Raw genomic sequence first — 25,942 nt, forward strand, 5'->3', positions numbered from 1 at the left:
TCAACTTTTGAGAGAATGAAAGGATTTTAGGGTTAGCGCTGTTAGCTCGTTAGCGCGGTTAGCTCGTTAGCATGTTTAGCTCGTTAGCACGTTGACGCCGTCCAGCCCCACGCATGGGGAGATGCGCAGTAACTCGTTAACGGAGATTTGCCGTGTCCGGCTTGTCGCTGCCTGCACGTGAAGCGATGGGGTAGGAGGGGGAGTTGTCTTCAGTGAAGGCGAGGCGGAGTAACGTTGTGTAGAGACAAAAGTGGACGAAAGAGAGGCAAACTTGCGGCTCCACAACTATAATTATAACGTAACATAGACTATATCGATATAAAGGATATTGTCACATCTTATATCTCGTATAAAAATATATCGATATGTTTTAAAAACTCGATATATCGCCCAGCTCTACTGGCAGCCTGTATGCTGGAGGCACACAGGTAAAGGCAATATGTAAACATAAAAACACAGTGTTGACTTCTTGACAGCAGGACCCAGTGATAGTATAGGAGTGATTAGCAGCACTGTAACAACATGGATTTGCATCCAAGGACATCAAATATTAAAATTGTCCTAAAATTGAACAAAGACTTCTGTTTTAAGATTTAAAGGGAGAGGAAAAAATTTCCATGACACAGAAACGACAAAAGAAGACTAAATTTAGACATCCAGCTCTAGGAAAACCATGCCAGCATTTTGCTGTTTGATTGAAAACGCACATGAAACATTACCTTTTATGCAATTCTCACGACCTGCGTTCAGGTGACAGTCCTCAGAAAACTTATGATTCAAATCCTCCTGTTATTTATAATATGTGTTTAAATGTGATATGAAGTGTCAGGTGAAACATTTGTTCATAAAACCTAGCTACACCAAATAAAGGACACATGACTGATCGGATTAATTCAAATCAAAAAGGACATAATGGTTTGACTGAATTGAGAACTTAATACTTTAATTAGTTTTTTGTACAGTGTGAGTTCTTTGAGATTAAATCATACAAGAATCTGAGGAAGAAAATGTTGTACAAGTGATAGGAAAAGATTTCTTTTATCTATTTCTTGAACCAAACACTCTAAAAAAATTCCACTTCACATAATGGATCAGGTTGGATTTGATGTGTTTCAGACCAAAAGAACACTGTGATTGAGCACTAATTGTAATGCTGCTAAAATTGGTGCCAAAAAATAAATAAATAAATCTAATATTCAATTCCTGTTCAAGCTCAGTCTTTCACTGGTGATGATTAGAGTATCGACTTTGCAGTGTTTTCTCAAAAGATGATGCCCACTGTGCGTTATATTACGTTCACACTGAGCTACTGGCAGCCTGGCATGAAATGGCACAGTGGCTTCTGTCTTATATCTGAAGACATCAAAAGAATCTTAGCCCGCTTTCATCTGCTGCCTCAGTCCACTAAGACCCTTATTTTCATATTAGAGACCCCAAAAAGACAGGCGGGCACTGACCACGGAGCCCCGTATGAAATGACTTTTACCCCTGGGAAGCCCATCTGAGAGGATAATGTTGATAAAAAGTGAAAAAGTAGTCAGAGATCAAAAGAGAATACAAAGAGAATGTGTATTTAATGATTGCACGCTTCGTCAAAGGTAATTCAATCAAAATAATGAAAAAAAAAGAAAAGATTTTACATACTTTGCGATGTGAGACGCAGAGAAATTATTCTGCCCGAGTAAGCAACCCAAACCCCAAGCCGAGGGAAATGTTTCACAGCTTGCCAGTGAATCTATTTTATGTTTTGCTTATTTGTATTTCATTTTAATATAAAAGCAAGCAAGCAAACAAACAAAAAACCCACAACAAACAGACGTTTCATACACGCTTGGATTTGAAATAACAGCTGAGGTCGCTGGTTTGGGATCATTTAGGATGCCACCAGACCCCAACTGGCAAAAATGAAACAGAGAAATGAATGTTTTGGCGTCACCTCGCGCGCGCTTGAAAGCCAGAGCCGAACGGGAGCGTAAAAGCAGACAGAAAATGTCACGACGCTCCGGAAAACCTGAGATGTAATTTTCATAATAAAAGCATTGTAAAGCACGAACATGGGTCACTGAGGGGTTCTGTTGTATGTGTGTGTGTGTGTGTGTGTGTGTGTGTGTGTGTGTGTGTGTGTGTGTGTGTGTGTGTGTGTGTGTGTGTTTTTTAACCCGTGGTGCACCTGTAACCAGATTAGGTTTGGTTTCTGGCTCTACGTCTTTAAGACTCTAAGAGTGTGCCGCATTGTAAATATTTGCTATTTTCAAAGTCAGAATGACATGCCCTTCTCTCGGTCCATTTTTACTTGAGCTATCGCCAGTCGCTTGTGCTTTAATCTGAAATCGGTGTAAGGAAGTCGCACAGCCTATTGTCTATCGCGCGTGTCGTCAGTGGCGGCGCTCTGGATCAAAGGCTCGTTTGGCTCCTTGGTTTTATGGTCCTGTTCTGAGCGCAGTCTGCTCTCGGTCTCCACGGACGCTCCTCTGTCTGGATAGCGCGTCTCTATTTTTTTGTTATTCCTTCTTTGGATTATATTCATCTGATGGTTTTCAACTCCAACTCGATGCATAGAAATGGGTAAACTGCACTCGAAACATGGTAAGACGTCTTATTCCCGAGAGAAAAATCACAGCTGTAGTTGCTGGGTGTTGCGATACTTTCGAGTTACACATTGATTGTCTCTTGTCTTTCTTTTTCTATCTCCTTCTCAAAAGCTGCTATTTGTAAACCGCGGGAGAGTCCAGAAGGTAAGCGCACTTATTCCCCTACATGATGCACTCAAACATTTTCTGAGCATTTCGGTCAGTTTGTGAACAGCGGAGCAGTTTCCAGAGTCCGTATCAGCCTCAGTTTATTGCAGCACGAAGACCCCGAGAGTCTTTGAAGGTTAACGCGCTTGTAGTGTGAACACACTAGAGAGAGAGAGGAAGAAAACGGTTTGTACTCACTGCTAATACTGCTGCTTTTGTGTTTCAGGCGACAGTTTTGTAGTGAATGCCTGTTTGGCGAGGAAGGGAATCGATGACTGGCTCGTGAAGCAGAAATACTACTGCACGAGCTCGCGCCTCGAGCAACAGGACTGTCACCACAAGAATAACTGCGGGTTAACTGCACGGGTGAGTGTGACTGTATACGTACACTCGGATATTCACAATGAAGTTTTGCTCCACGACTTCTTTTATTTGTAAAGTTTGTCTTGTAACTCAAGTATTGCGTGTCTCCTCGTACATGTTTCACACCTTAAGCAGTTTTTAAAAAAACATTTTATTTCATATTTTTTTAATGCCACTTCTACGATAGCACGCGAAGCTACATTTAACCTCAAGTGTTGTCAGTCTTTTTTGACTCTTTGGTGGATAAACTTTTAACAGTGGCTGTTCACGGTGAGTTAAATGTCGCTCATGACGGGATAAAAGGTAATTAAAGTAAACCAATCGCAATCTTACTTTTGTTTTCCCTGTGAGCAAAATAAGACCGTTGAGCTCACAAATGCGCAGCCGTATGCACTTGATTGAGGGATTATTTTTCAGGTAACAATAGATCAAGCCTTGAAAGCAGCTCAGTGTGACAGTCCGGTGACAAGTGTGGATCGTAAGGGCTGGAGAGAGAAATGTTGGAGGTCATGCTTGTTTTGTATTTTGGCATTGCCGTAAACACGGTGCTGTTGTCAAGCGGGGAAATCCTTTGGAATTGCTTCAGAGGAGCGTTAAGCCTCTTTGGTTTGCCATGCCTTCCTCAAAGGCAGCATGTTTGAGGAATTGGAGCCCATCAAGAATTTAAAAAACAACAACAACACCCCCCCCCAAAAGAAAAAAAGAAAAGAAAAGGAAAATCAGTCCCTCCACTCACAATCCAGACAGTTTGAGAAGAAATACATCAATTTATTAAATGCATCCCACAATCCAGGATATATCACACCTACTGTAATATTCTGTTGTGTTATTGCATGGCATGATTTTCCTTTTTAAAATACTCGACAGATCCTTTAGTGTTCAGTGTTCTTAAAGACTAGAATCCTATCATCAGCGACATGCAGCTCCGTGGCATCATTTTCATGCAGCAAGCTGAAACCATGTTATGCCCATGCTTTTGAACTGTAAATAACACAAGTGAGACAGAAATACACATGCAGATTATAATTCCTTAATGAACCACTAGTATGAGAAGTCATTGGCATACAACCCGAGAAAGTGTAAGGCAACAAAAAGGTCTGCTGATTCCCACCAAAGCCAAAGATAAAATCCGCTGTTGTTTTGTCTGCTGGTGCAAGAGTTCTTTGGTAGATTTGGTAAGCGGAGCTGTAGAATAAAGTGTAGGGAGCTTGGCATCTACATGAAAAATTGTTCATCCTGACATGTGCCCAGAGCTGCAGCAAACTTTATCATATGGTAACAGGATCACACTCACAGCAGGCACTGGGATGTATTTTGAAGAGGGGTTTTATGGAGGAAAAACAATCTGAATCCCATGTTTCTTTTTCAGAGCATGTAGCTGCTGCTGCTGCAAAAATCCATTCCATTTATTTAGCTGTTTATATGTTCAGCGGGGTTCATATGCTTCGGGCAATTTAAGCATTTAAAACCACATTATTATCATGCAATTACCATAAATTGTTACTGCAAAAACAAACATTCGTTACTTTTTTCCTCGACATATTCACATGCTGCTTTTCCCAGCAACAGTCATGTGTGAAGTTTTGGCTCAGGATGGATGAGGCCCCCGCCAAAAGGGTTGGATGTTTTTGAACAATTTAGAGTTCAGCTTGTATAAATAATTCAAGTCTCGGTGTCTAATAGCTTATTTTATAACTCAGAAGGAAAATGAATAAAAGAAGAAAAGTTGTTTCCACATCAATATTTATTTGAGCACTTTTCTCTTTTGTTTTGTGATTATAAAGTGGATTCTAAATCTGTAATGATTATTAAAGTTTAAAGCATTTATGTTTTTTTCCCCATTCTGTGCCAGGGCATGAAGCATAGTTTACATTTTTATAAAGACAAGACTTTGCAATCCCTCATGCTCTGTAGTGTACTGAGTTACACATTTGCCTAATAAGCAAAAGATACTCAGTTTGATCCCGGGAAGAAACACAAATCCCGCGGGAGTTGCGTCAGGAAGGGCATTTGGCGTAAAAATATGCCAAGCTACCCGCATGCGGAAACCCCTTGTGAATAAGGGAGCGGTCGAATGTCGCCTTTGAATAAACATTCACATTAACCTAATCATTAATCAGAAGCAACGTGGTTTACAAGCTGTGTCGTGATGTGAAATAGCTTTCCGTAATTTCCCTACAGTCTTATATAACTGCATAGTCATACGTTTTATGTTTGGGTTGTGTGGCATAAGCACCGTGTGTTGCTTTTCTTCCCAGTATTGTTAAGAAGAGTTACACAAACCATACCAAGTCTCAACCTTTCCAGTGGATTTACGGAATAATTCCATGAGTGGAGGTCATTCCAAACCTGTTTCATTGACTCCATAAATAATGCATTATCTTAGTGATCATGAGTCGTTGTTAAAATGAAGTAGGTTTGCCTCTATTAAAGAGAATGCTTACCATATCATTTTAACTAAATTGAAAGACTTAATGATGTGTGAGAAGAAGTTTAAGAGGCTGGCCCTGCGGTGCTTTAAGCTTAAAATACAATAAAACAAAAATGGGAGCTAATCTTTTGTGCGAAAATACAAGTCTACTCTCTTTGCTTTAAAAGTTGTCCATATTGCGTAGAATACCTGGTGAGATAGTTATTTATACCCATTATTCTTTAAGCCCCCTCTCCATGCTGAAACAGGGTCCGGCAGAATGTGAGTCGGGTGTCAACAGTGGGGAGTCCACGCTTGGAATTCTTTTGAACCATTTTTTTTCAAACCATATTCCCCATCAGAACACTGCAGATTTTAAAGTGGTCATTGTTCAGTAGAGTGCCTCACATTGGCAGTTTTTCTTCATTTAATGGTTTTAGATTGAAATTGTGTTCGAGCACACACGGACACACTAAGGCTTGTACTTGAAAGCACTTGAAGACTTAATGATGATTCCACGCAGGCTCTACACCCATTCATGATTTGTGTTGTCAGATGTAAGGTTGCGGGAGCTTGGCAGACAGTGAGTGAGTGGTGTGGGCAGGTGGACCCGTTGGTCCTCAACACACGAGATCCAGGTCATGTGAGCCTTGGCACACTTTAGCCCGAGTGCACAGCATGGTGTCTGCACGTACCAATAAATCTGATATGTTATGTGCAGCCTGTAAAATTCTTTGCTGACAGAGACATTGATAGGGATTGAAGATTTTCACGACTTTTGGACTTGGAAGTTCAAGTTTCTGGTGACTACTTTCTGAGCTTACCTCATTTGGAACTGAGTGCCACTTGTCACTTGCCTTCTTCATAAGTTTTCCCTTTCAATTCTGAAATCCCCTTCCCCCTCTTTTGCTTCTCCCTTCTCCTCCTTTCTCCCTTCCTATCCTCCATCTGTTTGTTGCGCTCACCCTGTGGCCTTGTGTCAGTTGCGGCTGATGAAACGAGGCTGCATTTGAAGTGGGCCACGCTGGGGGGTGTTTTTAGTGACACTGATGGCCACTCCACCCTAAAGCCCTACCCTCTGTATAGAAAAAACCCCCTCCATGTCCAGTCTTGCCAAGCTACCACTCTCCAAAGCCTGGATTAGTTTTTTTTCTTCAGCTGAACTTTCATCAGTTTGTGAGGAGCGCAGAAAAAAAGCAAAGGTACATCAGTCGACAAATGCAACTCAGAAGTGAATCACAGTGGAACTTCTGGCCCCAACTCCTCCTGTCTCACAGTTGGTTGCTAGGTCTTTGATTTGTTTTTGTTTTGTTTTTTTGAAAGTAGAAAGGTTTTTTTGGAAATAGGCCTAAAGCTTTTAAACGCATTCCCTCAGCCTCCAAGTCTGATAAAAGACATGGCAGGTTTTGCGCCCCCTTCATTTTTCGTTTTTCGCTTCTGCTGTTGTGCTTTTTCTTTCCTTGTCGTTTTCACAAAGCAAGGGCCCTTGTCTAGAAGCTGAAAGCACCTTTCAAATGCAGACTCCTCTTCCTCTTTCTCTCCTTCTTTCTGTTTTCTCCCTGTGCGTTTTCTTTTCCCACCGCTGCCCTCTTGTGCGTGCTGTGTGACGTATGCCCCTCTCCCATTGGGCTCTACCCCCTCTGTGCTCCCAAGGGACCAAGGGCCTGTTGTTGCTCTTTGAAGAGGCTGGGAGAAAAGTTTGGAGCCACACTCTAAAGAGAAGAAAAGCACTGGCCTTTGGGAGGAGGGGTACCACCTGGCCATGGAGGGGCTTGGCGATTTTCTTCTTATTTTCCCATGAGAAGATGCTGTAGAAGTCTTGGGCTGACATCAGCGTAGCTGGGGGACTGGGAGGTTCAAGGAAGTGGACGTGGCTTTAATGTCACATCAGGCATCATATGTCAAAAAGATTCCTGAAAGCTGGAAGAGTTTCTCCTGTGTGACAAAGCAGAGTGGATAACTCTCAGCTGTTGTGAATGGTGTCTTCTTTATGTCAAAGAATGTTGAGGTTTTGTGTAAGATTGAGCTCTAGTAGCATTTAGACACTTGATCAGGGTTACTTGTGTTTCTTTTTTATTAAATCTAATGAATCAATTTCCATATATTTCACCATATTATACCTACAACGGAATTTATTAAGACGTAGAAGTCTTTAACATATTCTTTGTGAAGGAACTGTCACTGTAGGTCTCAGTAGACATAAAATTATTAACATGTCATTAGCCAGAGTGAAATGCTCATGTATGTGCATATCTGTTCAAGCGTGTGCATGTAAGTGTGCAGTGTGTCTGGAGTCAGCTGTCCGGATGCACTTCACAGATCAAAGGCTTCCACGGGAATGTGCTCTGAATCTCAGGGGATTAGCAGCTGAGATTGTGCTTTGTTTTCCCAAATATATGCTCAGTACGGAGCAACGGATAGCTGTTGATCAAAGTGTCTTTCTGGCTGGAGAGTTTTGTTCCGCACTTGAGGGTGGCATTTATTTCACGACTCGAAAGAATGGATAGAGGATGTTCTCCTCTTTAGTCTCCCTGTGGATTGAAATGGCTGATAAGTAGTAAACAGTATGGATGGTGCGACTCTAATTACAGAGTTTCTTTAACTGACGTCATTATCTTTTTTGATGTGTTTCTGCATGGGACATGCTAAACTTATAAATGTTTTGCTTTTTACATTTTTGACAAGAAACATGAAGTTATAAATAAGAGTAATAAAATGTAAAACATGTAGATAGCTAGAAGTTTCTCGGAGCCAATTGCAAAATTTTGAAAATTGAGAGGAAGAGAAAGCTGTGGTCTGATATGTTGTAGTTATTTTTCCATGTTTTTCTTGCGTAAAGCGAATGCAAAACTAGACTTTCATACTTCCGGGATAGGCGGCGTTGTGTGCATGGGTCTGGGAGAAAACTCTAGGTGACTGGGGACCCTGCGGTGGTCCTGGGGTTTCTGTGGGAGCTCAGTGCTCAATTTAATCACCCACTTAAAAGGCTCAGCTGAAGTGGGTGTTTAAGTGTTTAAACCCTGAATAATTCTCTGTTGTTTGTTTATCGGGTTCCCCTGCGGGTTGCGCTGTGGCCCATGCAGTAAGTGCTGAATAATTTGACTGAGCACTCAAACTGACTCTCATATAAGACAAGATTAACATCTGCATAAAACTGCGATCAAGCTCTCATGAGTGTGTAGTGAACATGCACACTTGTGGACCATGAAACGCAGAAGCACTCACTGATATACATACACGCACTATCCATGTGTTTATCCTGTTATGTGAATCTATTTATCACAGCTAATAGTCTCAGTGTGATTCTCTTCCGCATCTTTGTCTTACAAACTGGACCTAGGGAAATGCCACTGATGGAGTTCACAGCTTCCTTGAACCCTGCTGGTGTATTTATCCTCCTTGTGTTTGTGCTCTTTGGTGACCAGGGCTCTAAGGCCACCTGAGGTGGAGGGAATGGAGGAAGTGGGTTTAGGTAAACAGAGGTGGGAGAGCATTGTGCCTCTTACTGACAGAGGTTCCAGGGCTCCTCAACTTTTCCTGTGGCGCCAGGGATGGAGGAGGTCTGGATTGTCTGTTAGGGGATGTTTTTAGTGGAAGGAAAGTTAAACAGAAGATCAACCCTGCTGAAAGGAAAGCTGTCCACCCCCGGTGTGTTTATTCTCCACAGGTGCCACAATCCAAGGAGGACCTCACCCTGTAGGCACTGAATGGAGAAGATCAGCCCTCTGCTCCCCAAAGAGCCATTTACCCTGTCTTTCAAACTCACAACTTCTTCGCTTAACTTTTTCATAGCAACAGAAATGTCCCACTCACATGTAAAAAAATTCTTAAATGTAGGATTTGTACGTCTTTAGGGACTGCAGTCTAATTTTCAAGCTCTTTAGACTTACAACATGGTCTGAAATGTAAATATAGGTTTGGCTGTGGGTTTATGAGAGATGATGTGCAAGTCTTATTACCATAGGCGTGTATTTAGAGTGTTAAAGTGTCCTGTTTTTTACCATCAAATATTTCCTCTTCATTTTAGACAACTTTATATTTGGAACCCAATTCAAACAACATTAAATTAAATCCCCTTCTGTCTAAATTGAAACCTACATTTGTGTATATTACTCTGATCTTCTCATTGTCATTGTTCATAAAGGATGTTAATGCTTCCTGTATGCTATTTATGGCAATTACGATTCTGACACAATGCAGCTGGTCTATTAAACCATTAGGAATTTTATTTTTAATTTTATCTATGCTTTAATATGAACAATGTTAGTAAAATGTGGAAGCAGTTTGCAATTGTGTAACTACTCCACTGCAAGTTCATTATGGTGAGCAGTGACACAAGCCACTAATTCCAGTCAGCTATGAATAGAAACGTGCCTCTGGCACCAGCGCGCTTGTATATAGTAGTTGAAGTGTCTATTTCTGCTGCTATGTTTACTTGCTAAGTTGAAACACTCTCTGTAATTACAGAGATTATAAGTCCACAGTTAAAAGGTCAGATGTGAGCGATGTTTTGAGGTGGTGGCTTGTGGCTGGCAAGATGGCTGCTCCAAACATGCTGCGCGTTCATGTGTGTGTGAGTGCATGGGCATGAGTGTGCACAGGCAGAAAGGAAGAATTTGGCCACCTTGGTGTTGAGGTCAGTCCCATCTGGTCAGCATGCACATGTTAGAGGTTTTCATAACTGCCACCTACCACGCGGAGTCCCACTGTTTATTACAGTGACAAGGTTTAGTATTTGGCTTTGAATAAATGCACCAGCAACTGTCATTTGGGGGAACTTGATTACAAAGATCTGATTTTATGGCATTTAATCTACAGGTTGTTTTCTTGTGTATGGTGGCTGGAATGAGCCCAGAAGGCAGACCTAAAAGAGACCTTACAAAACTAGCTTAGTAGATGAAATATTTGGTGTGTGCCAGCTTTTAATCTGACATGTAGTATATCCAATAATGAAAAATTGCTCAAAAAGAGTCCTTTCTTAAAACATTACAAACTTACATACAAATTATGATTTTGTTCAGAAAATGTAAGATTTTAAAACATCGTGGAAACATCATCATCATGCATTTTATGCTATTTTGGAGCAAAAACTTTAAACTGTAGCCACTGGCATGTGAAGTTACTGGGGTGGATCTTCTCATTTGTCTTTGGTAAAAGGCTGAAGTGCCTGTCACTGTCTTGCTGCCCTCGAGGTAGACTTCTTGACTAAAACCCTTTTCCTCCCACACTTTGCAGTACTTGAGACTGGCGTCTGAAGCCACCCAGACGACTGAAGGACTGTCTCTCCTCAAAGAGAGCTTTGACTAATTACTAAAACCCTCTAGACACAATGTAACACATTGAGTCTTGCACTCAGACACGGAAGCAAGAGTGTTTCCAAGCATTTGTCTTAAATATATAATCCATCCTATTTTGCAGTAATGACTGACACATTTGGCAAATACCATATTCTGTTAAAATGCACAGCCTGGTTCTCCTGGAGAGCTACTAAAAGTAAACTAGCTAACCTAGAATGGTCTCTGAAATAACGTGTTAGTTACAAATGTGATGGACACAGAAACACCTTCACATTGGTGCTTTCCTCCACCGTACTTAACCTGGATCATACAGATCTTTACATCACTAGATTTGCCAGTCTTACATGATGAGAATCTCTGTCAGTTTACAACTCTTAGCTCTAGTGCAGCTCTTAAGTCAGATCAGTAAATAAAACAAAATAAAACAAAACAAGAAAAACCTCCACCAGATGATGACCTATGCCAATGCCCATATACTCAGAAGCTGCTTCAGCCTAGCAATGAAATTGTTCTTTATACAAATGCTGCTGAAGTTTTGACCTCTTCTTTACACCTTGGAAGTAGTTGTGCCAATATATTTGGCAAATTACCCAACCATAGTGCATGCATGCACTCGATAACCCCAGAAGAACTGCTCTGCCCTTTTTGCCAAGAAAGGTTCAAAATGGAACAAATTTCATGAGATATCTAACCACATACGCTTTTGGAGATGAGGTGTGTCATTTTGTGTAAGACACCCTCTCTTCTCTTTTAATCTGCTCCTATTCTCTTTTCCCTATTCTTTGGAACTGGGCTTGGCTCTGAATTCAGAGGGCCATAATGTTGTGATTTGTTACTTTTGGCAGTCGGGAACCACCTGTAAATCAAGGCCAAGCGACAGGCCGTCTCCATTCTCTTCCAAACTGTAGCTTTCACTTGAGAATTGACATTCCCAAAATGCAGTTCACTGGCTGGTTGAGAACATGTTATAAGGATTAACCTCTTGCTCATATCCCATTTAACTCTCTTGACTCCCAAAGAAAAAGTTTAAATAAAAACCTTGCTTTCTGTTCACATGTAATCTTTATGTCTGTCTGTGACTGTTCTCTATGAACTCTGTTAACTAGAAGTTCAACTGTAGACATCTCAGTAAAAGAAGACGCAGAATGACTACGGTTAACATGTTGGAGTGGTAACTGCTGTAAAGCATGCGTGCTAATAGTTTTGTTTACAGCTTTGGCAAAGTATATCTAATCCTGGCAGAGCTGGCTCTGTTATTTTTTAATACTCTACAATATCTCAAGTAGGGTTTGAACAAAGTAAGAAAAGTTTCCTAGATGAAGCCCAATATTTCTCCCGTTGTAGGAAACGAAACAAAGGTGATGAGTTGTCTAAATTGCTGTAGGGGCGATCATGGCGTTAGACTCTTGATCTTGACACCATGCTTCCCCCCTCTCCTCCTGTCTGGCAAGATGTGGCTTTGATAAACACTGTGATACATGTTAATCGCAGTGGTTACATATTTTTCAAAAGCTAATCAAGGTTGTTACCTCAAGTAACACGCAGGGTTTACTGCCCGAGGGGCTGGCTGAGTTGTAAAAGCTTATCTTTGCAGGTGTAAAAGTTTTGTAAATGGGTCATTAAAGTGTTGGCCAACTTCACACATAGAACACAAAAAAAGCGAGAGGGGGAGGGAGATTACTTTGGATCAGCATGTTCCTGAAGCATAGAGATGAGGGCTGTAAATCTCTGCTAATATTCCACTGAGCCTTTCAGGAGGCAGCCTTTGATGTGGGTGAGGTAATGTGACCAGCAGTGTTTGCAATGTTAATCTGACGTGGAGAAATGACTGGTGGCTGTGCACTATCGCTCCACAAAGGAAAGGCATCCAATCGCTGCCCTTGATGGTGGTGTAAAAAAACAAAAACAAAAAAGCAATAACAACAAATGAATTTGAAGAGAAAGCCAACACGTGTGCAAAATTTGCACTTTCACCACACGGACACGTGTCGTTTAATTTAACGTACAACACACAGGGCAAGGTCTGCTGAGCCACACCATATGCAAGGATTTTTTTTACCCTGGTGTGTGTGTGTGTATGTTTGTGTGTGGAGAATCTCTCCATGACCTGTGTTGTGAACTGGAGTTAACACGGTAAGCCCTCCGGCATGTGCAGCCTCCTCAAACCCTTCCAGCTTTGTGTATTGCTGACCATGCACACTTTAATCATAGAGCTGCTTCCTCCAACCTGCCTGGTGATGGATCCAAACTCTGTGGCTATAATTTCCTTCCTGGGGTGCAGGAAGAGAGGTGGGTGTGCCGTGACTGAGGGGGTGTCAGGCATGGGGCCGCCGAGTCTGCAGAGAGTGTGTATGTCTTTGAAGCTCCCTCTGAGACGTCAAATTACACATTTAGCCCTGTTTAGTCGACAAAGTTTAAGGAGTTGCAATTGCTCAATTATTCTTTAGGTTTGTTATCCACTCAACTTAAGTGTTGCTCTTTCTGTAGAGGGGGTGAAAAATCAACGCAGACAAAGTGGTTGAGATGAAGGAGAGGAAACACTTTTTCACATTGTGTAATCTGATTATAAGCCTTCTGTTGTGTTTTTGTTTCTCATTAAACCGGTAACAGTGTTGGTCAGCTGTGTAGTATGTTTACTATACAGTACGTCTAGCATACGCCAGATGTACCGTAAGGTGCTTCAGATTAAAAGCATCCACCAGATAGCAGTTATTTTGTGAAAGGGTGCATGTGAAAGGCTCAGCATCAAAAGATTTTCTTACTGTGACCCCTTGGAAAGGCATTGAGTTTCTTATCAAAGGCATAAAATTGCATTGTAAAACAGAGCAGATATGACTTCCTTTTGGCATTGCAGACTACTTATGAAATGTGTCTTACGCATTTGTTCAGAGTGCTGCAGTGCTCTGAAATTTTAGACAGCCTAAGCATCTGTTCTACTGGAGTGATTTCAGTAAACTACTTCATCATATCACGATAAGCCTGGTAGTCTCTTTGTAAAAACAAAAAAACAGATTTATCATGTTTGGCTGGAGAGAAATGCAGAGACATTAATTTGCCATGGCTCTCAGGCTGTAGGTGGTTTAAAAATTGGCCCCATCTTCCTACCCTCCATAAATGGGACCGTCTCACGTCAGCTTTGCTATGCTATATGATTATCTGAGATCTTTATTTCATGTGTGAAAACTGATCCCCTTTGAAGCCTCACTCAGAGGCAGTGCATTGCTTCACTACCTCACATCAACACCCTCTATCTTGGCTCCATCTCAGAGCGTCATGTTTTACTGCTATGTAGTGTTTTGAATGAGGCTGTTTAATGTTGCTGGAAGGTGAGGAGCACTCCAGCATAAAGAGCTGAAAAAGAAGCTTGAATCCAGGTCTAAACTGTTTTTTGATGATTATTGGTGGTCCATTTTTTTCCTTCAGCGGCACCACCGTGACGCTTAGCATACATAGGATAGGTACTGCTCCAGATTCCAAGAGGTGTGTAGCTCAGTCCTTTGAAATTGCCTCACTTTACTTTTTAGGATGGTGAGGGGGGGAGGGGAGGGGGTCCTCTCTTGAGGTAACACTACACCTATAAGCTAATTTGCAGTTCTAAAACTAATAAGATTTTTTGTGGTTGTTTTACTCTTGGTTTTCAGCACTGGGGCTGTGTGTGTGTGCTTTGGAGCTTCGGAAAAATCCCCATGCTATACAGCTGTTTTCTCCATTAGTAATTCATGAACTTTCCTAATGGCTTCAGTCCAGGTTACTCGGAATCAGTCAAAATCATTCCGGTTGCCAAGTGGACTAGATTTATGGAAATATGTATAAATATATGGTGACAACTTCAGTGTGTCTTCACATACCTGGTATGAGGATGCGCAAGTCATATGTTTGTATTCTGTGATATGGCCTGTGAATTAACATATATAAATGCAAATATTGAACATGTTGTGGTTGCGAATCTTTTACAAGTGAGAGTAATCACTTCTCACTTTCTGCAGTACTCTTCTTCACCCCCTCCAGTGCCTGGTGGCTTTTATGTAAGTGTCAGTGCCCTCAGCCCTCCCGTGTTTGAAAGACTCAGGGAAGCAGCCATACTTGGAGAAGCATCGCTGCTATTTCCACTTTCTGCCTGTCTTGCCTGTTTGGCTAAATGGCTGTCTGTGTGCATTGCTCGCCGCTTCAAGTCCGCACCGCTGCTCAGAACTGTGCAGCTCTGAAGGTGTTTTCTTGCAACGGAGGGAGGGCCGCAGTTCTAATGAGATTTTTCCTGGGTTTTGATGGAGTGCCAGTAGTGCTGCCATTGCTCTCGAGGCCTGACTCCACTGAGCCCTGGCGCGCGATCAGGGAGAGCTGTCGTCAGTTGCATAAATTGTCAGCCTGTGTGGTGGGTCATGAAGGCAGACAGCATAGAGACCAAGAAGCCTTGTGGGACTTTCCCCACAATCACATACAAGTACATATTACTTGCACTTTAATGTACCCTTTTCCTTCAAACACAGACTTGAAGAAAAAGTGGCCCAGTGGGGTCCATGTCTGCAGTGCCTGTGTAAGAATGACACTAGAGGCAACTTTCTAACTTACCTCTGCAAGTTGGTTCTGTGCTGACATGTGCTCACTTTTTCACTTTTGCTGTCTCCTTGCTCTATCCAGGGAGGCAAGACCAAACCCACTCAGTTACTGGAAAAACAGTATATGAGGCAAAAACAGAGTTTGGATGATTGTAACAAGCTAGAATGTCAATATTTGATATGACCACAGTTGTTATTATTTTGAACTCCCTTAGACAAGCTTTCTTCTAAATTCTTTAAGTTGTCTTCTGGAATATGTTTACAGGCTTCTTGAAAGACATTCAAAGCTCTTCTTTGGATGTGGCTGCCTTTTGCTTCATTTTCTGTCAAGATGATCGTGCACTTCATCAATAATGTTGAGGCTCAGGCTCTGGGGAGGCCAATCCATGAGTGATAGTGTTCCACTGTGTGTTTCTCTATCCAGGTATGGTCAAAGGAGCTTGCAAAGAAAAGCGTCTTGACTTTTTTAAGTTGCTTGAAGACGTTTCACCTCTCATCCGAGAAGCTTCTTCAGTTCTAAGGTCAAATGGCGGAGAGTCCCAGATTTAAACCTGATTTAAAGTCCAGACGCTTTTCTTTGCAAGCTCCTTTGACTACAATGACCTGGATGACTGAGAACCTTCACAGACCTATCCAGGTATGCTTTTACTGCCAGTGCAGTAAAAGCATACCTGGATATGCCTTTACTGCCTTGATATATGTTTGGGATTAGTGTAATGCTGAAAAATAAAACTGTTGCCAGTCAGACTTCCAGATGATTTTGCATGGTGGATATGATAGGCTGGTACAGAGCCTCCACTAGGTATTTTAAGACCTTTTATCTGGGTTAGGCTGGATAAAAGGTCTGTCCAGACATCACGAACTGCATCAGGGACTTATCTGATTATTTCAGGATTCAAATAAGGGATCCTTTGAGTCATTTATTTTTTTACAATTTTCAGGTAGTAGTCTGGTGACCATGGGGATGGCTTCAAAAGGAAGATCCCTCACCTGCTTTCTTCGTTCCTTTCACGTCAGGAGCTCGGATACTCTCTGGTCGTCAGCCTTCGTTTGTCTCCATTGGTTCCATCAGTGCTGTCTCTCGTTTCACTCTGACATCCTGGTCTGTTCGTAACACCGATTCCTTTCCAAATCCGCCTTTAGCACTCCGGGTGTTACTAAAGTAAACTGTGTGCCCCTTCCTACCCATTGTCAGGTCTTTGCCACATTTGGATCTAGCCAAAACACAATCCATGTGTCTCACCCCGCACTGACATTAATCTCAGAAAATATTATTTTAACTGCCAACAAGGCCAACGTTTTAGTACCGTGAGGTTGTCTACCCGAAGCAAGATGAAAATAATTTGTAAAATGTGTTAATAGGACTGTGGCATTTTAATTTAATTTCCTTCAGAATGTGCTACAACAAATTATTTAGAATTAAATTGGCTTCGTATCAGGTTGGGCTATGACAAATATATCCATATTAGCTTTGATTCTGTCTCATGCACACTGCTATAAAAACTTTAAACAGTCTTCAGCCTGACAGCTCCATTGTACAAAGATGTCTGATTGCATCTGTGTGGGAACTGCCTAGTGAACTCACAGGGAGCTAGTGGTTTCATGTGTGTTGCCTCCTGCGAAGGCTACCCAGGCAGCTTTGTTTACAACAATGGGGGCGATCGTGGCTCAAGAGTTGGGAGTTCGCCTTGTAATCGGAAGGTTGCCGGTTCGAGCCCCGGCTTGGACAGTCTCTGTCGTGTGTCCTTGGGCACAAGGACGGTGGTCAGAGGCCCCGGTGGCGCCACTGTCCGGCAGCTTCGCCTCTGTCAGTACAGCCCAGGGTGGCTGTGGCTACAATGTAGCTTGCCATCACCAGTGTGTGAATGGGTGGATGACTGGTTGTGTAAAGCGCTTTTGGGGTCCTTAGGGACTAGTAAAGCACTATACAAATACATACAATTTGTAAGGTAGTTGAAGTACATTGCTACGACGTTAATAAACAGTGACCTCATCATTTTCCCTTTAGTTAACAAATAAATATTGGAAATTTGTATCAGTCATCGTTTTTTTGTAGCTTGCTACCTTTGGATTTGGACTTTGCTATCTTACACATATTGCCAATTTAAATAAAATAGTGTGACGTTAACCTGCTTTTACCATTGACCCGCCCGTTTTATGAGCACTCTCTTATTTTGTAATTTAACAGCCAAAATCACAAAATAAGTAGTAAATTATAAAACATCTTTAATAAAGAGTTAAACATGGACAAAGAGGTATGTAAACCCGCCATCTATGTCTAGACTATCTAAAGACACATTTTCTGACTAATGGGTTTTGGAAGGTTGAAATCTTTTCAACACAGTTTTAGCACCAGATAATATTTTATTTTTAGTTTGCTTTATACTAATGTAACCCCAATCAATGAAACAGATGATGTTAATTTGGCATTGTTTTTTATAACATCTAACAGCTGACAGTTTTGTTAATAAATAAGACAAATAAAAGACATTTAAAGTTGTAACACTGTATATGATGTTAGCACAATAAATATTATTAAACATTTCATCCGTCTTTGGCACTTCCAAATCCATATTTATAAAGTGTACCGTTGATGAGGTTTCCAAAACAGTTCCAATGGCCAAACTAAACAGGCCTTCAGACCAGTGAGCAATGTAGATGGGATGTTGTAATGGGACTGGCACACTGTGTTCTGTGTTACAGTCCAGTAATAAATCACTTTCTGGTGAAGGGGATTGAACAACTTTAAAGCACACAGGATTCACACGTGTACGCTTACACTAAAACGCTCGAAGAAGCTCTGAAAGAACGGGCTGCTATTGAAAGCGAAATGCTTTATGCTCTGGTTTCCACAGAACATTTAACATCATGTCAGGAAATTGTTTTAGCTGGTCCCAAGTCGAGAAAAAAATGTTTGTTTGTGCCCTGGAGGCTGCAGTTTGGGCTGAATCCCACAGAGACACTACTGGAAAGTAACTCCATGATTGAGTTTTCATAAAACTGCCTCAATGAGAAACAGGAGTGCAAACACCTAATGCTGTAACACCTATTGTATAACAGAGTCAGATCAACAGTGCGTCAGTGTGGATTTTATGTCATTATGGAGGTTTAAATTTTGTCTAAGCTGAGGTTGTGCTACTGTAGATGAGAGGGGTGAAAGGGCATCTTCTCTTTGAAGTGCTCTGTCACAGTGACCTCTGCCCTCTGAATTTACAAGAGTCCCATAGATGCCCATTACTGCCTCATTTCTTTTCCAAATAAGATTGATGGCTCTGTTGTGGTTACTGTTTTACATGCATTTTCAAGATTATTGCAGACACGCACTGTGTGTGAATTTAATGAGACATGGTCTTCTCGTTTGATAGCCCTGAGCATTCAGACTCATTACGTGTTTGTAAATGTTGCATCAGTCGAGCCTCGTCTCCACTCATTAGTTCAGAAATACATTTCAAGAGGATGACCAGCATCGCAGTTTAGGGCAAATCCATGTTGAGCTTTTTCATTTCAAATCCAACCAGCACGAATGAGTTCAAACTTTTATTTTTGTGGTTTTGAAAAATGTGACTTTTATATTTAAGATCAACTATAGCTGCTAGTATGTGATTTTAATTGCATTTTTTTATGTATTCATTATGTGCAAATGAGTATTTGTTGTTTCTATTTCAGGTGTTTTTTGGTGGAGTTTTTGACTCGTATTGCATCTAGAATTGGGTGATAAAATAACAAAAAAGGACATTTGTGTAGCTGAAAAGAAAAGATAACTAGAAACAATCATCTTTTATTTGGAATGACATAACAGTTGTGTTGAGGACGTTAAACAGGGACCTGTAATTCTTATTTCCAGCTCCACCTTTTTTTCTTCAATTATTCAGAATAATCTTGGCTATCTCATATTGGCCGTTTGTGAATTCCCTCAGCTCACTCTCTCCCTTTTAAGGCAACCCTCTCATGAAGCCAACTTTCTTCTAATTGGCCGCCTGTTGCAAACAGAAGGTTTAAACAGCAGGTGGGTGGGGCTTTGGTTGTTACATCCATAGCAGCATGTTTGAGATGACCTTATAAAGACTGAAGAGCAGAGTCTAGTGAGGATTTGGCTTGTGAGAATTACTTGTATATATGCTGACCTCGTTATTTGGAAACTTTGACTGCATATTATATAAATAGGTCACATAAAACGCACAGATAATCCAAGAATCTTAGTTTTGCAGTAAAAATCTTCCCTTTTCTGTTGCTAAACAAAAAAATTGCTTTATTGTTCTTGTGACCAATTGAGTGGTGGGAAACCTTGAAGCAAACAATGTTTATTTTTAGAACTAAGTGGCATTTTGGTGATTTGATCCATCATTGCCAAAGACAGAAGTTATGCTTCAAGGTAAAGTACTTTTGTAAGTCAGATTTAACCTTTATATCTTTATACTTGACAGCTTTACAACATGAAGTTTTTAATTAGACTGTCAAAAATAATCATTGACATGCTACATGGAAAAGGGAAATGCACTTTAGAGGAGAAATAAGGTTGTTCTGTTCCAGTTTTAGAATTATTTCTGTTTGGTCTTTTGGTATTTTCACATCTATTTGTGGTTAGAGAGTTTTGATCAGAGAAGAAGGCGAATGTGTTTGGATCTGCTTGTGTGTGGGTGTGTGCATGTGAAATTACAAAAAAAAAGAAAAAAATCCTGAGATATTTTCTTCTTAACACTGACCAGAGCAAATCCCAGAGAGTAACCCCAGCATGCTAATAATATAGCTCCCATCCATCACCACAGACAACAACCAATTAGTACATTCCTCTTCCCCCTTTTTCTCATGTTCTTGGCTAACCCCTCAATAATTCTGGATCATTCATCAAAAAACTGAAACACATTCAAGATGCTGTTTGTGTGCGTGCGTGAGGGTCTGTTTTTTGGTGCGTAAGGAATTAAAGGAATGTTTGTTGTGGATTGATTTTGTTTTTCTGGGGTTAAGTGACTGTGACAGTGTCTGTAAACCATAGGTTCGCACACATCAACAGTCTCACTCCTTTGTGGCTTTTTCACTATCTGAGTTTAAAAATGAGGTGGAATTATGTATACTGATATAAAAAGAGAAGTCAATACTTTATCTAGTAATCATGCAGTGTTATTCTGTATTATTTTAGCACTTTAGTAGTGAGATATGTGTACTGTGGAAGGGAGTCTCTGTGACTGGGGCAAGTAGTGATTAACCGAACTCAGGCTGAATAATTTTCTTTAAAACAAGAGACTTTGTATAAGAAATTAAAACTTCCACTAGTAAACACTAGTATTATCAGACCTATAATGATACTTTATTTAAGATAACTGCAGCTTACTAGAACATTTACTGGAAATCCCAGGGATAAGTAACCTCAAAATCAAATTCGTATAATTTTCCTCTGGCCGATTCTCCTGTGAATCAGCCAGGTGTGAGTTGCCCAGATTTGCAGACATCTTCTGTAGAGCAGGGTCATGAAGCCAAGTTGGAATCTGTGTTGACCTACTCATACCAATAACAAACAGATTTTTCCCAGGTCTCTGCTTTGGGGTATTAGTCTATCAGCCCTTGTCCTGTGGTTAGTTGTATTCTCTTCCTCGGGCCACCCACGGTGTTGTAACCTAGCCAGTAGTAGACTGAGGAGAGTAGGATCAGCCAATTTGACCCTTTACCACACTGGAGTACTCAGAAATCTGCTCTCACACTGTAACACACCTGTCTTTCTCACATTTATGATCACAGAAGGCACAATAAACATGCACGTTGTTTTATAAAGTTCGTTAACAGTTGTCTGGGTTAATCATCGCCAGTGACAAGTCTGCTTTTTAACACATTTTGTGCAGTTTTAACAAGCTTTTCTTTTGCAGGGGTTTATGTGCAACGAAAAACATTCATGCATTTATATGCATTTGTCAGCCTGTGAGTAATGATTTTCAGCTGAACGAATGTGTTGCCACATGGATACCTGAGCCAGACTTTTTCATAGTAAACTCTAAGGATCACATATCCCTCCAGCCTCTGTGGTATGCACTAACAGTCTGAGCTTCCAGAAGAGGGGTCCCAGGTGAAAATGTCCCAGGATAAAAAGAAATCCCCAAGCCTGCTGCTGTAGTGAGAGTCTGACACTGAAATAGCCAACAGTCTTTCTCAGAACCCGCTGACGGGTCAGTGGTAGTAATTTAAAAATTTCTTTCATAGTCTCAAATCTGACTGCCAGTCTTTTGCTTAGTTTGTTTCAGTCCTGCAATTACCAACCTCTTAAACTTTCCGCTGCTGTTTAAGCTCAGCGCGCACTTGTCAAACTTTGTTCATATATAGATATATAAAAGCTGTAATTTCGATTCGGCCATGTCACTCTGCGTTGAAAAGCAGTGGTGTGGATTTGCATCGTTAAAGATGTTTGTTTTTATGTGACAAAAATATGACGACTTTTGCTTTATGTGACTTAAAACAATGATATATGCATCTTTTTCTTTCTCTGCTCAGGACTCCATGGATGAAGCATGTGCTGAGGGGATTGGCAATGAACACTATCGTTTAGAAGGTAGGTCTCTCCCAATCTTTTTCCTCTCTGTGGTGAAATTAGTTGGAGTACTGTTTCAGTTGAATGGAAAAAAAACCCTATCCCAAAAACACTATTTGGAATTGAACTTCAGGTATTTGTGTGGCTCTTTGATCCAGTGCTTCATCCCTTCCTCCTCTGCTCCACACCCATTCTCTAAGCCCCAGCAATGTGCTGATGAAGTCCCTTTTACTTTCCCTCCTGCCTTTTCACCTCCTCCATCTCTCATCCGCCCCTCCCCAGCGGTGCACTGCAAAGTGCCTCCATTCCCCCATGTTTTTTCCCTGATGTGATGTGATCCTGGATTAAGAGCTCTGGGAGGAGAAAGTCTCTCCCTCCCATTTAAAGACACGATTGGACGTGAGGTGCAGGCAAAAATGTAGGGTCGAATGAGACCAAGCCAGAATCTGGAGGCATGTCAGAAAATTCCGTTTTACTTCAGTTTCACTTCAGTGGATAATAGCAGAGAGACAAGAGATAATGTGACTGATAAATGGAGTTTGAAATGATTTTTAGCAACTGGGCTAAACTGTGTATGGGCCAAGCCTGTCCTCCCTTCAAGACAGATGTTGCTAATTAGAGTATGCTGCTCTCTTCATTCACTTTGATTAATAGCCACAGTTCAAGACAGCTTAATAAAAGATTTCATAGTTTATGTGTCAATATCTACATAGTACTGACCTCTAAAAAATGTTGTTTTTGTTTGAGAAACAGAGTAGTTACAGATCTTGCTTAGATCTCAGGTTGGGCAAAGCTGATTATAGCTTGAATTGTTAAAATATTTCTATAGGCATTTGATATGTTCATGTTGTCTGTTTTCAGTCTTGAATAAATTGACCTTTTGTAAACATAAAAATGGACTACTACTAAAAATGGACTACCCTAATACGAGTAGCTGTGGAAGTTTTATAGCATTAACTCCATTTAGTTTGATCAGATCCAGTATCTATAGATTTCACAAAGATGAGTACAGATAAAATGGGAAGAGAGAGAGAAGAAATGACAGCACGAACAACAAAGAGAAAGGGCTTCTTTTGTCTTAAGGAAGTAAGTTAAAGAAAACATGCAGCAAAAATTGAGAAGAGGAAAAAAAGCTCAGTGATGAAATTAGCTTAAGGATTATTTACATCTGTACTGCTAGGATTCAAGAAAACCTACCGTTGCAAACTTTTTTAATATACTCTTTAACCTTTTGTTGAAAAAGAGAAACAGTCCTTTCCATCATCACATCCTTTCACATCTGGCTCACGTGTTGGATACACAGCGATTACAGCTGGTCACAAAACTGCTGGAGGAAAAGTTACCTTTCAATACAAGAAGCATCCCATCCAGGCCTTCCCAAAATCATGCTGGTTCTGCCTGTACATATAGGGGAGGGAGTGGGGGGCTGCTATGTGTAATAAAGTATTTTAGCTAAGCCGACTGAGTGTGATTGCTCATAGTGTGTGGCAGCTTTCCCAACCTGCCTGTGATGCTCTCTCCGTGTGTGTGTGTGTGTGTGTGTGTTTGCATAACGCGTATGCATGCAAAGTGTAGTGCAGTCACTGGAACGGCCTTGGCATGGATGGTGCCAGACTCGACTGCCCCCATCTTGCCCCTCAGATCTGATGTGCAGCCAATCCCGTAGCGGCAGCTTCACTCATAAAGAGTGGGCTTATGTCTGTGATTGGGAGGGGGTCAGAGGGGGGGAGGAGGGTGATAACAGATTACTGTTACTCCTCCCGGCATTTCATTAGCCGTGAGATAAGCATCTCACCACCATATTGAGCCTGCTTCGGAACAGATTTGCCTTCGCACACAATGTTCCCTTTGAGCACCTCAGATGATCAAACAGCAGGACCCCAAATGCTGCTTCTCTCCAAAAAGTTGGTAAAAGCTCCCTGGGATGATGCCTTTCATTTCTGGCATTTTCCCCTACCCAGGGATGAGACAGGTCTGCTTTGATCTGCTTTGGATCAGGAGGAAAGAAATTGGGCTGTTGTGTCTGCTCTGTTGGCGAGCAAACAAACAGTGTTTCAGATTTGACTTGGCTTAATTAATTAGTGATTCTGTTTTACAGCCGGTCTGATCCTCTTCCAGAAGGTTTGAGAATGGAACTTCAAAGTGTGGTGGGAGGGGTTTGGGGAGGGTGGGGGTGAGGGGTGTGGCTTTATGGGTGGATACAGACTTTGTGGCTGTGATTGGGTGATGGGGATGGTGGAAGGGGAAACCTAAATGACCAGAGGTGAAACGTACTAGGGGCTACGGCTGAATACATCTGTGAGAATAAGGTAATGATGTGTCTGGGTAATTCATAGAGTTGTAAAGGTCCTGACTGGTACACCTCCTGATTCTCAGTTACATACTGTTTGTGTCTGTGGCATTGTGTTCTAAACAAATGCTTGATTTCAAAGCATAGAAGACAATTTTGGTTGCATTAGATCTGGGCTAACACGCAACACTGAAAGTTAGACTTTGAACTGAACAGCGACAGTTGAACCTTGTAATAGAGTAAAAAAACAACAACAACTCCTTCCTCAACTTTGACCTCATGTTTAAAGGCACTTCCACTTCACTCATTTCAAAGTCAAGGTTTATGAATTTATGTTTCTTTAGATACCAAAACATACAAAGAGTGGTTAACACAACTCTTTGATCATTTAAATACTCCACCGGTGAATTTCAGAGCTTTTATGTATCCCAGAAAAGGTGCTTGCTAATACAAGGTTAAACTAAACTAAACACGTTGTTGGAGACATTTAGCATCATCACACCAAATGAGATTAGAGATTAGTGGTGGTGGTGGTGCTGAAGTTGTCATGTTGTTTGTTCATAAGCTAATATTGCATTGTGACTTTTGGTAATTGCATATAATGTCACAACTGTCACAGCTGAATTAACTTGAGGAGAATATGTTTAAAATCATAAACAAATTTTCTCCAGTAAACCAAAAATCTTTGAAAAATCTCAATGGATTTTTTTCCCCAGGTAACCATGGCGATGCTTTCTTCCTGGTTGGCCTACAAAAACACATCATCCCTGAAGCACTCTATACAGACATTTGTGCCAACTGATTCATCAAAAGGCAGAGTCATGGAGCCAGTGCAGATGCATTCACATCAGTGGTAGATTTGCTTTCACACACAGTGTTCACTTTGAGCACCTCTGATCAAACAGCGGGACATAGCCTCACCTATGCTCACTGATTTGGGGTTGAAAGAACGCTTAGGTCTCGTGGTTTGTATTAGCACAACACTGTTACTTTGAACCCTGTCCAGGTGACTCTGTGTTCAGTAAAGAGGTGAATAACGATGTCATATTAATTGGTAAAATGTATGCGACACATTTTCCACAGACTGTCTAACCGTGAGCCTGGATGGTGATGTACGGTATATATCTTTCCAATAAAATGGTGAGCTCTGCAGCACTGAGCTGGGCTCGGGGGCCTCTTGGAGACCTTCAGCTCTGTCACTTCCACCATTTATATTCAAATGCTGGTTGCCATATTCTATCATGTTTTAGGCATGTTATGCCATTCAATTTCATGTTTAACATCCCCTCTCAGGGTGAACCCACTGAGATGATATGCAATATATTGTAGCTAACGGCTTAAAACTATTACTATGTGTGTGGATGATGGAAGAGCTTTTGCCACCAGAGAATTAGGGCTGTCACAGTTTCAACGTTTCATCTCCCATCCTTGATTTTATTGTTTTGATTCTGTAGTACTTCTGCTCAATGGAATGATGAAGTAATGAACTCTTTGCCTAACTTCATGCAGAAAAATACAAAAGTGTTTTTTCAGTTTCTGGTAGAGGCTCCTTTAAATGTCTTTTAAAAAACAAGAATCACTTCCTTGTTTTTTTTTATCGCTGTAGGGACTTGACCCCACACTGTCATGGATCAGTTTGCTCTGATTGCTAACATGAAATGTTCCAAAAAGCATTTTTGAACTGTGAGAACCAAACTGTGCTTTGATTTTCTGCAGCCTTTGAGCATGATCAAAAACAGTGTAAATAAAACCTACAACTTCAGTACACCTCAGC

The 25,942-nt window shown here is 41.1% G+C and overlaps 1 protein-coding gene across 1 annotated transcript in view; it reads left to right on the plus strand.

Moving 5' to 3' along the window:
• The first annotated feature begins 2,334 nt into the window (after positions 1–2,334).
• Positions 2,335–25,942, plus strand: part of nkd1 (NKD inhibitor of WNT signaling pathway 1) — a 33,245-nt gene continuing 9,637 nt past the window's right edge. Inside the window, exons 1-4 of the mRNA XM_085425835.1 lie at positions 2,335–2,586; positions 2,703–2,735; positions 2,965–3,104; positions 21,842–21,899. Of these exons, the coding sequence (XP_085281961.1) occupies positions 2,562–2,586; positions 2,703–2,735; positions 2,965–3,104; positions 21,842–21,899 (256 nt within the window). The 5' untranslated portion in view covers positions 2,335–2,561. The remainder of the gene's footprint in view (positions 2,587–2,702; positions 2,736–2,964; positions 3,105–21,841; positions 21,900–25,942) is intronic.

Source organism: Rhamphochromis longiceps, linkage group LG1, assembly GCF_057381845.1.
Source record: "Rhamphochromis longiceps isolate RC_006_pf linkage group LG1, R_longiceps_female_GT1.1, whole genome shotgun sequence".
Taxonomy (NCBI): domain Eukaryota; kingdom Metazoa; phylum Chordata; class Actinopteri; order Cichliformes; family Cichlidae; genus Rhamphochromis; species Rhamphochromis longiceps.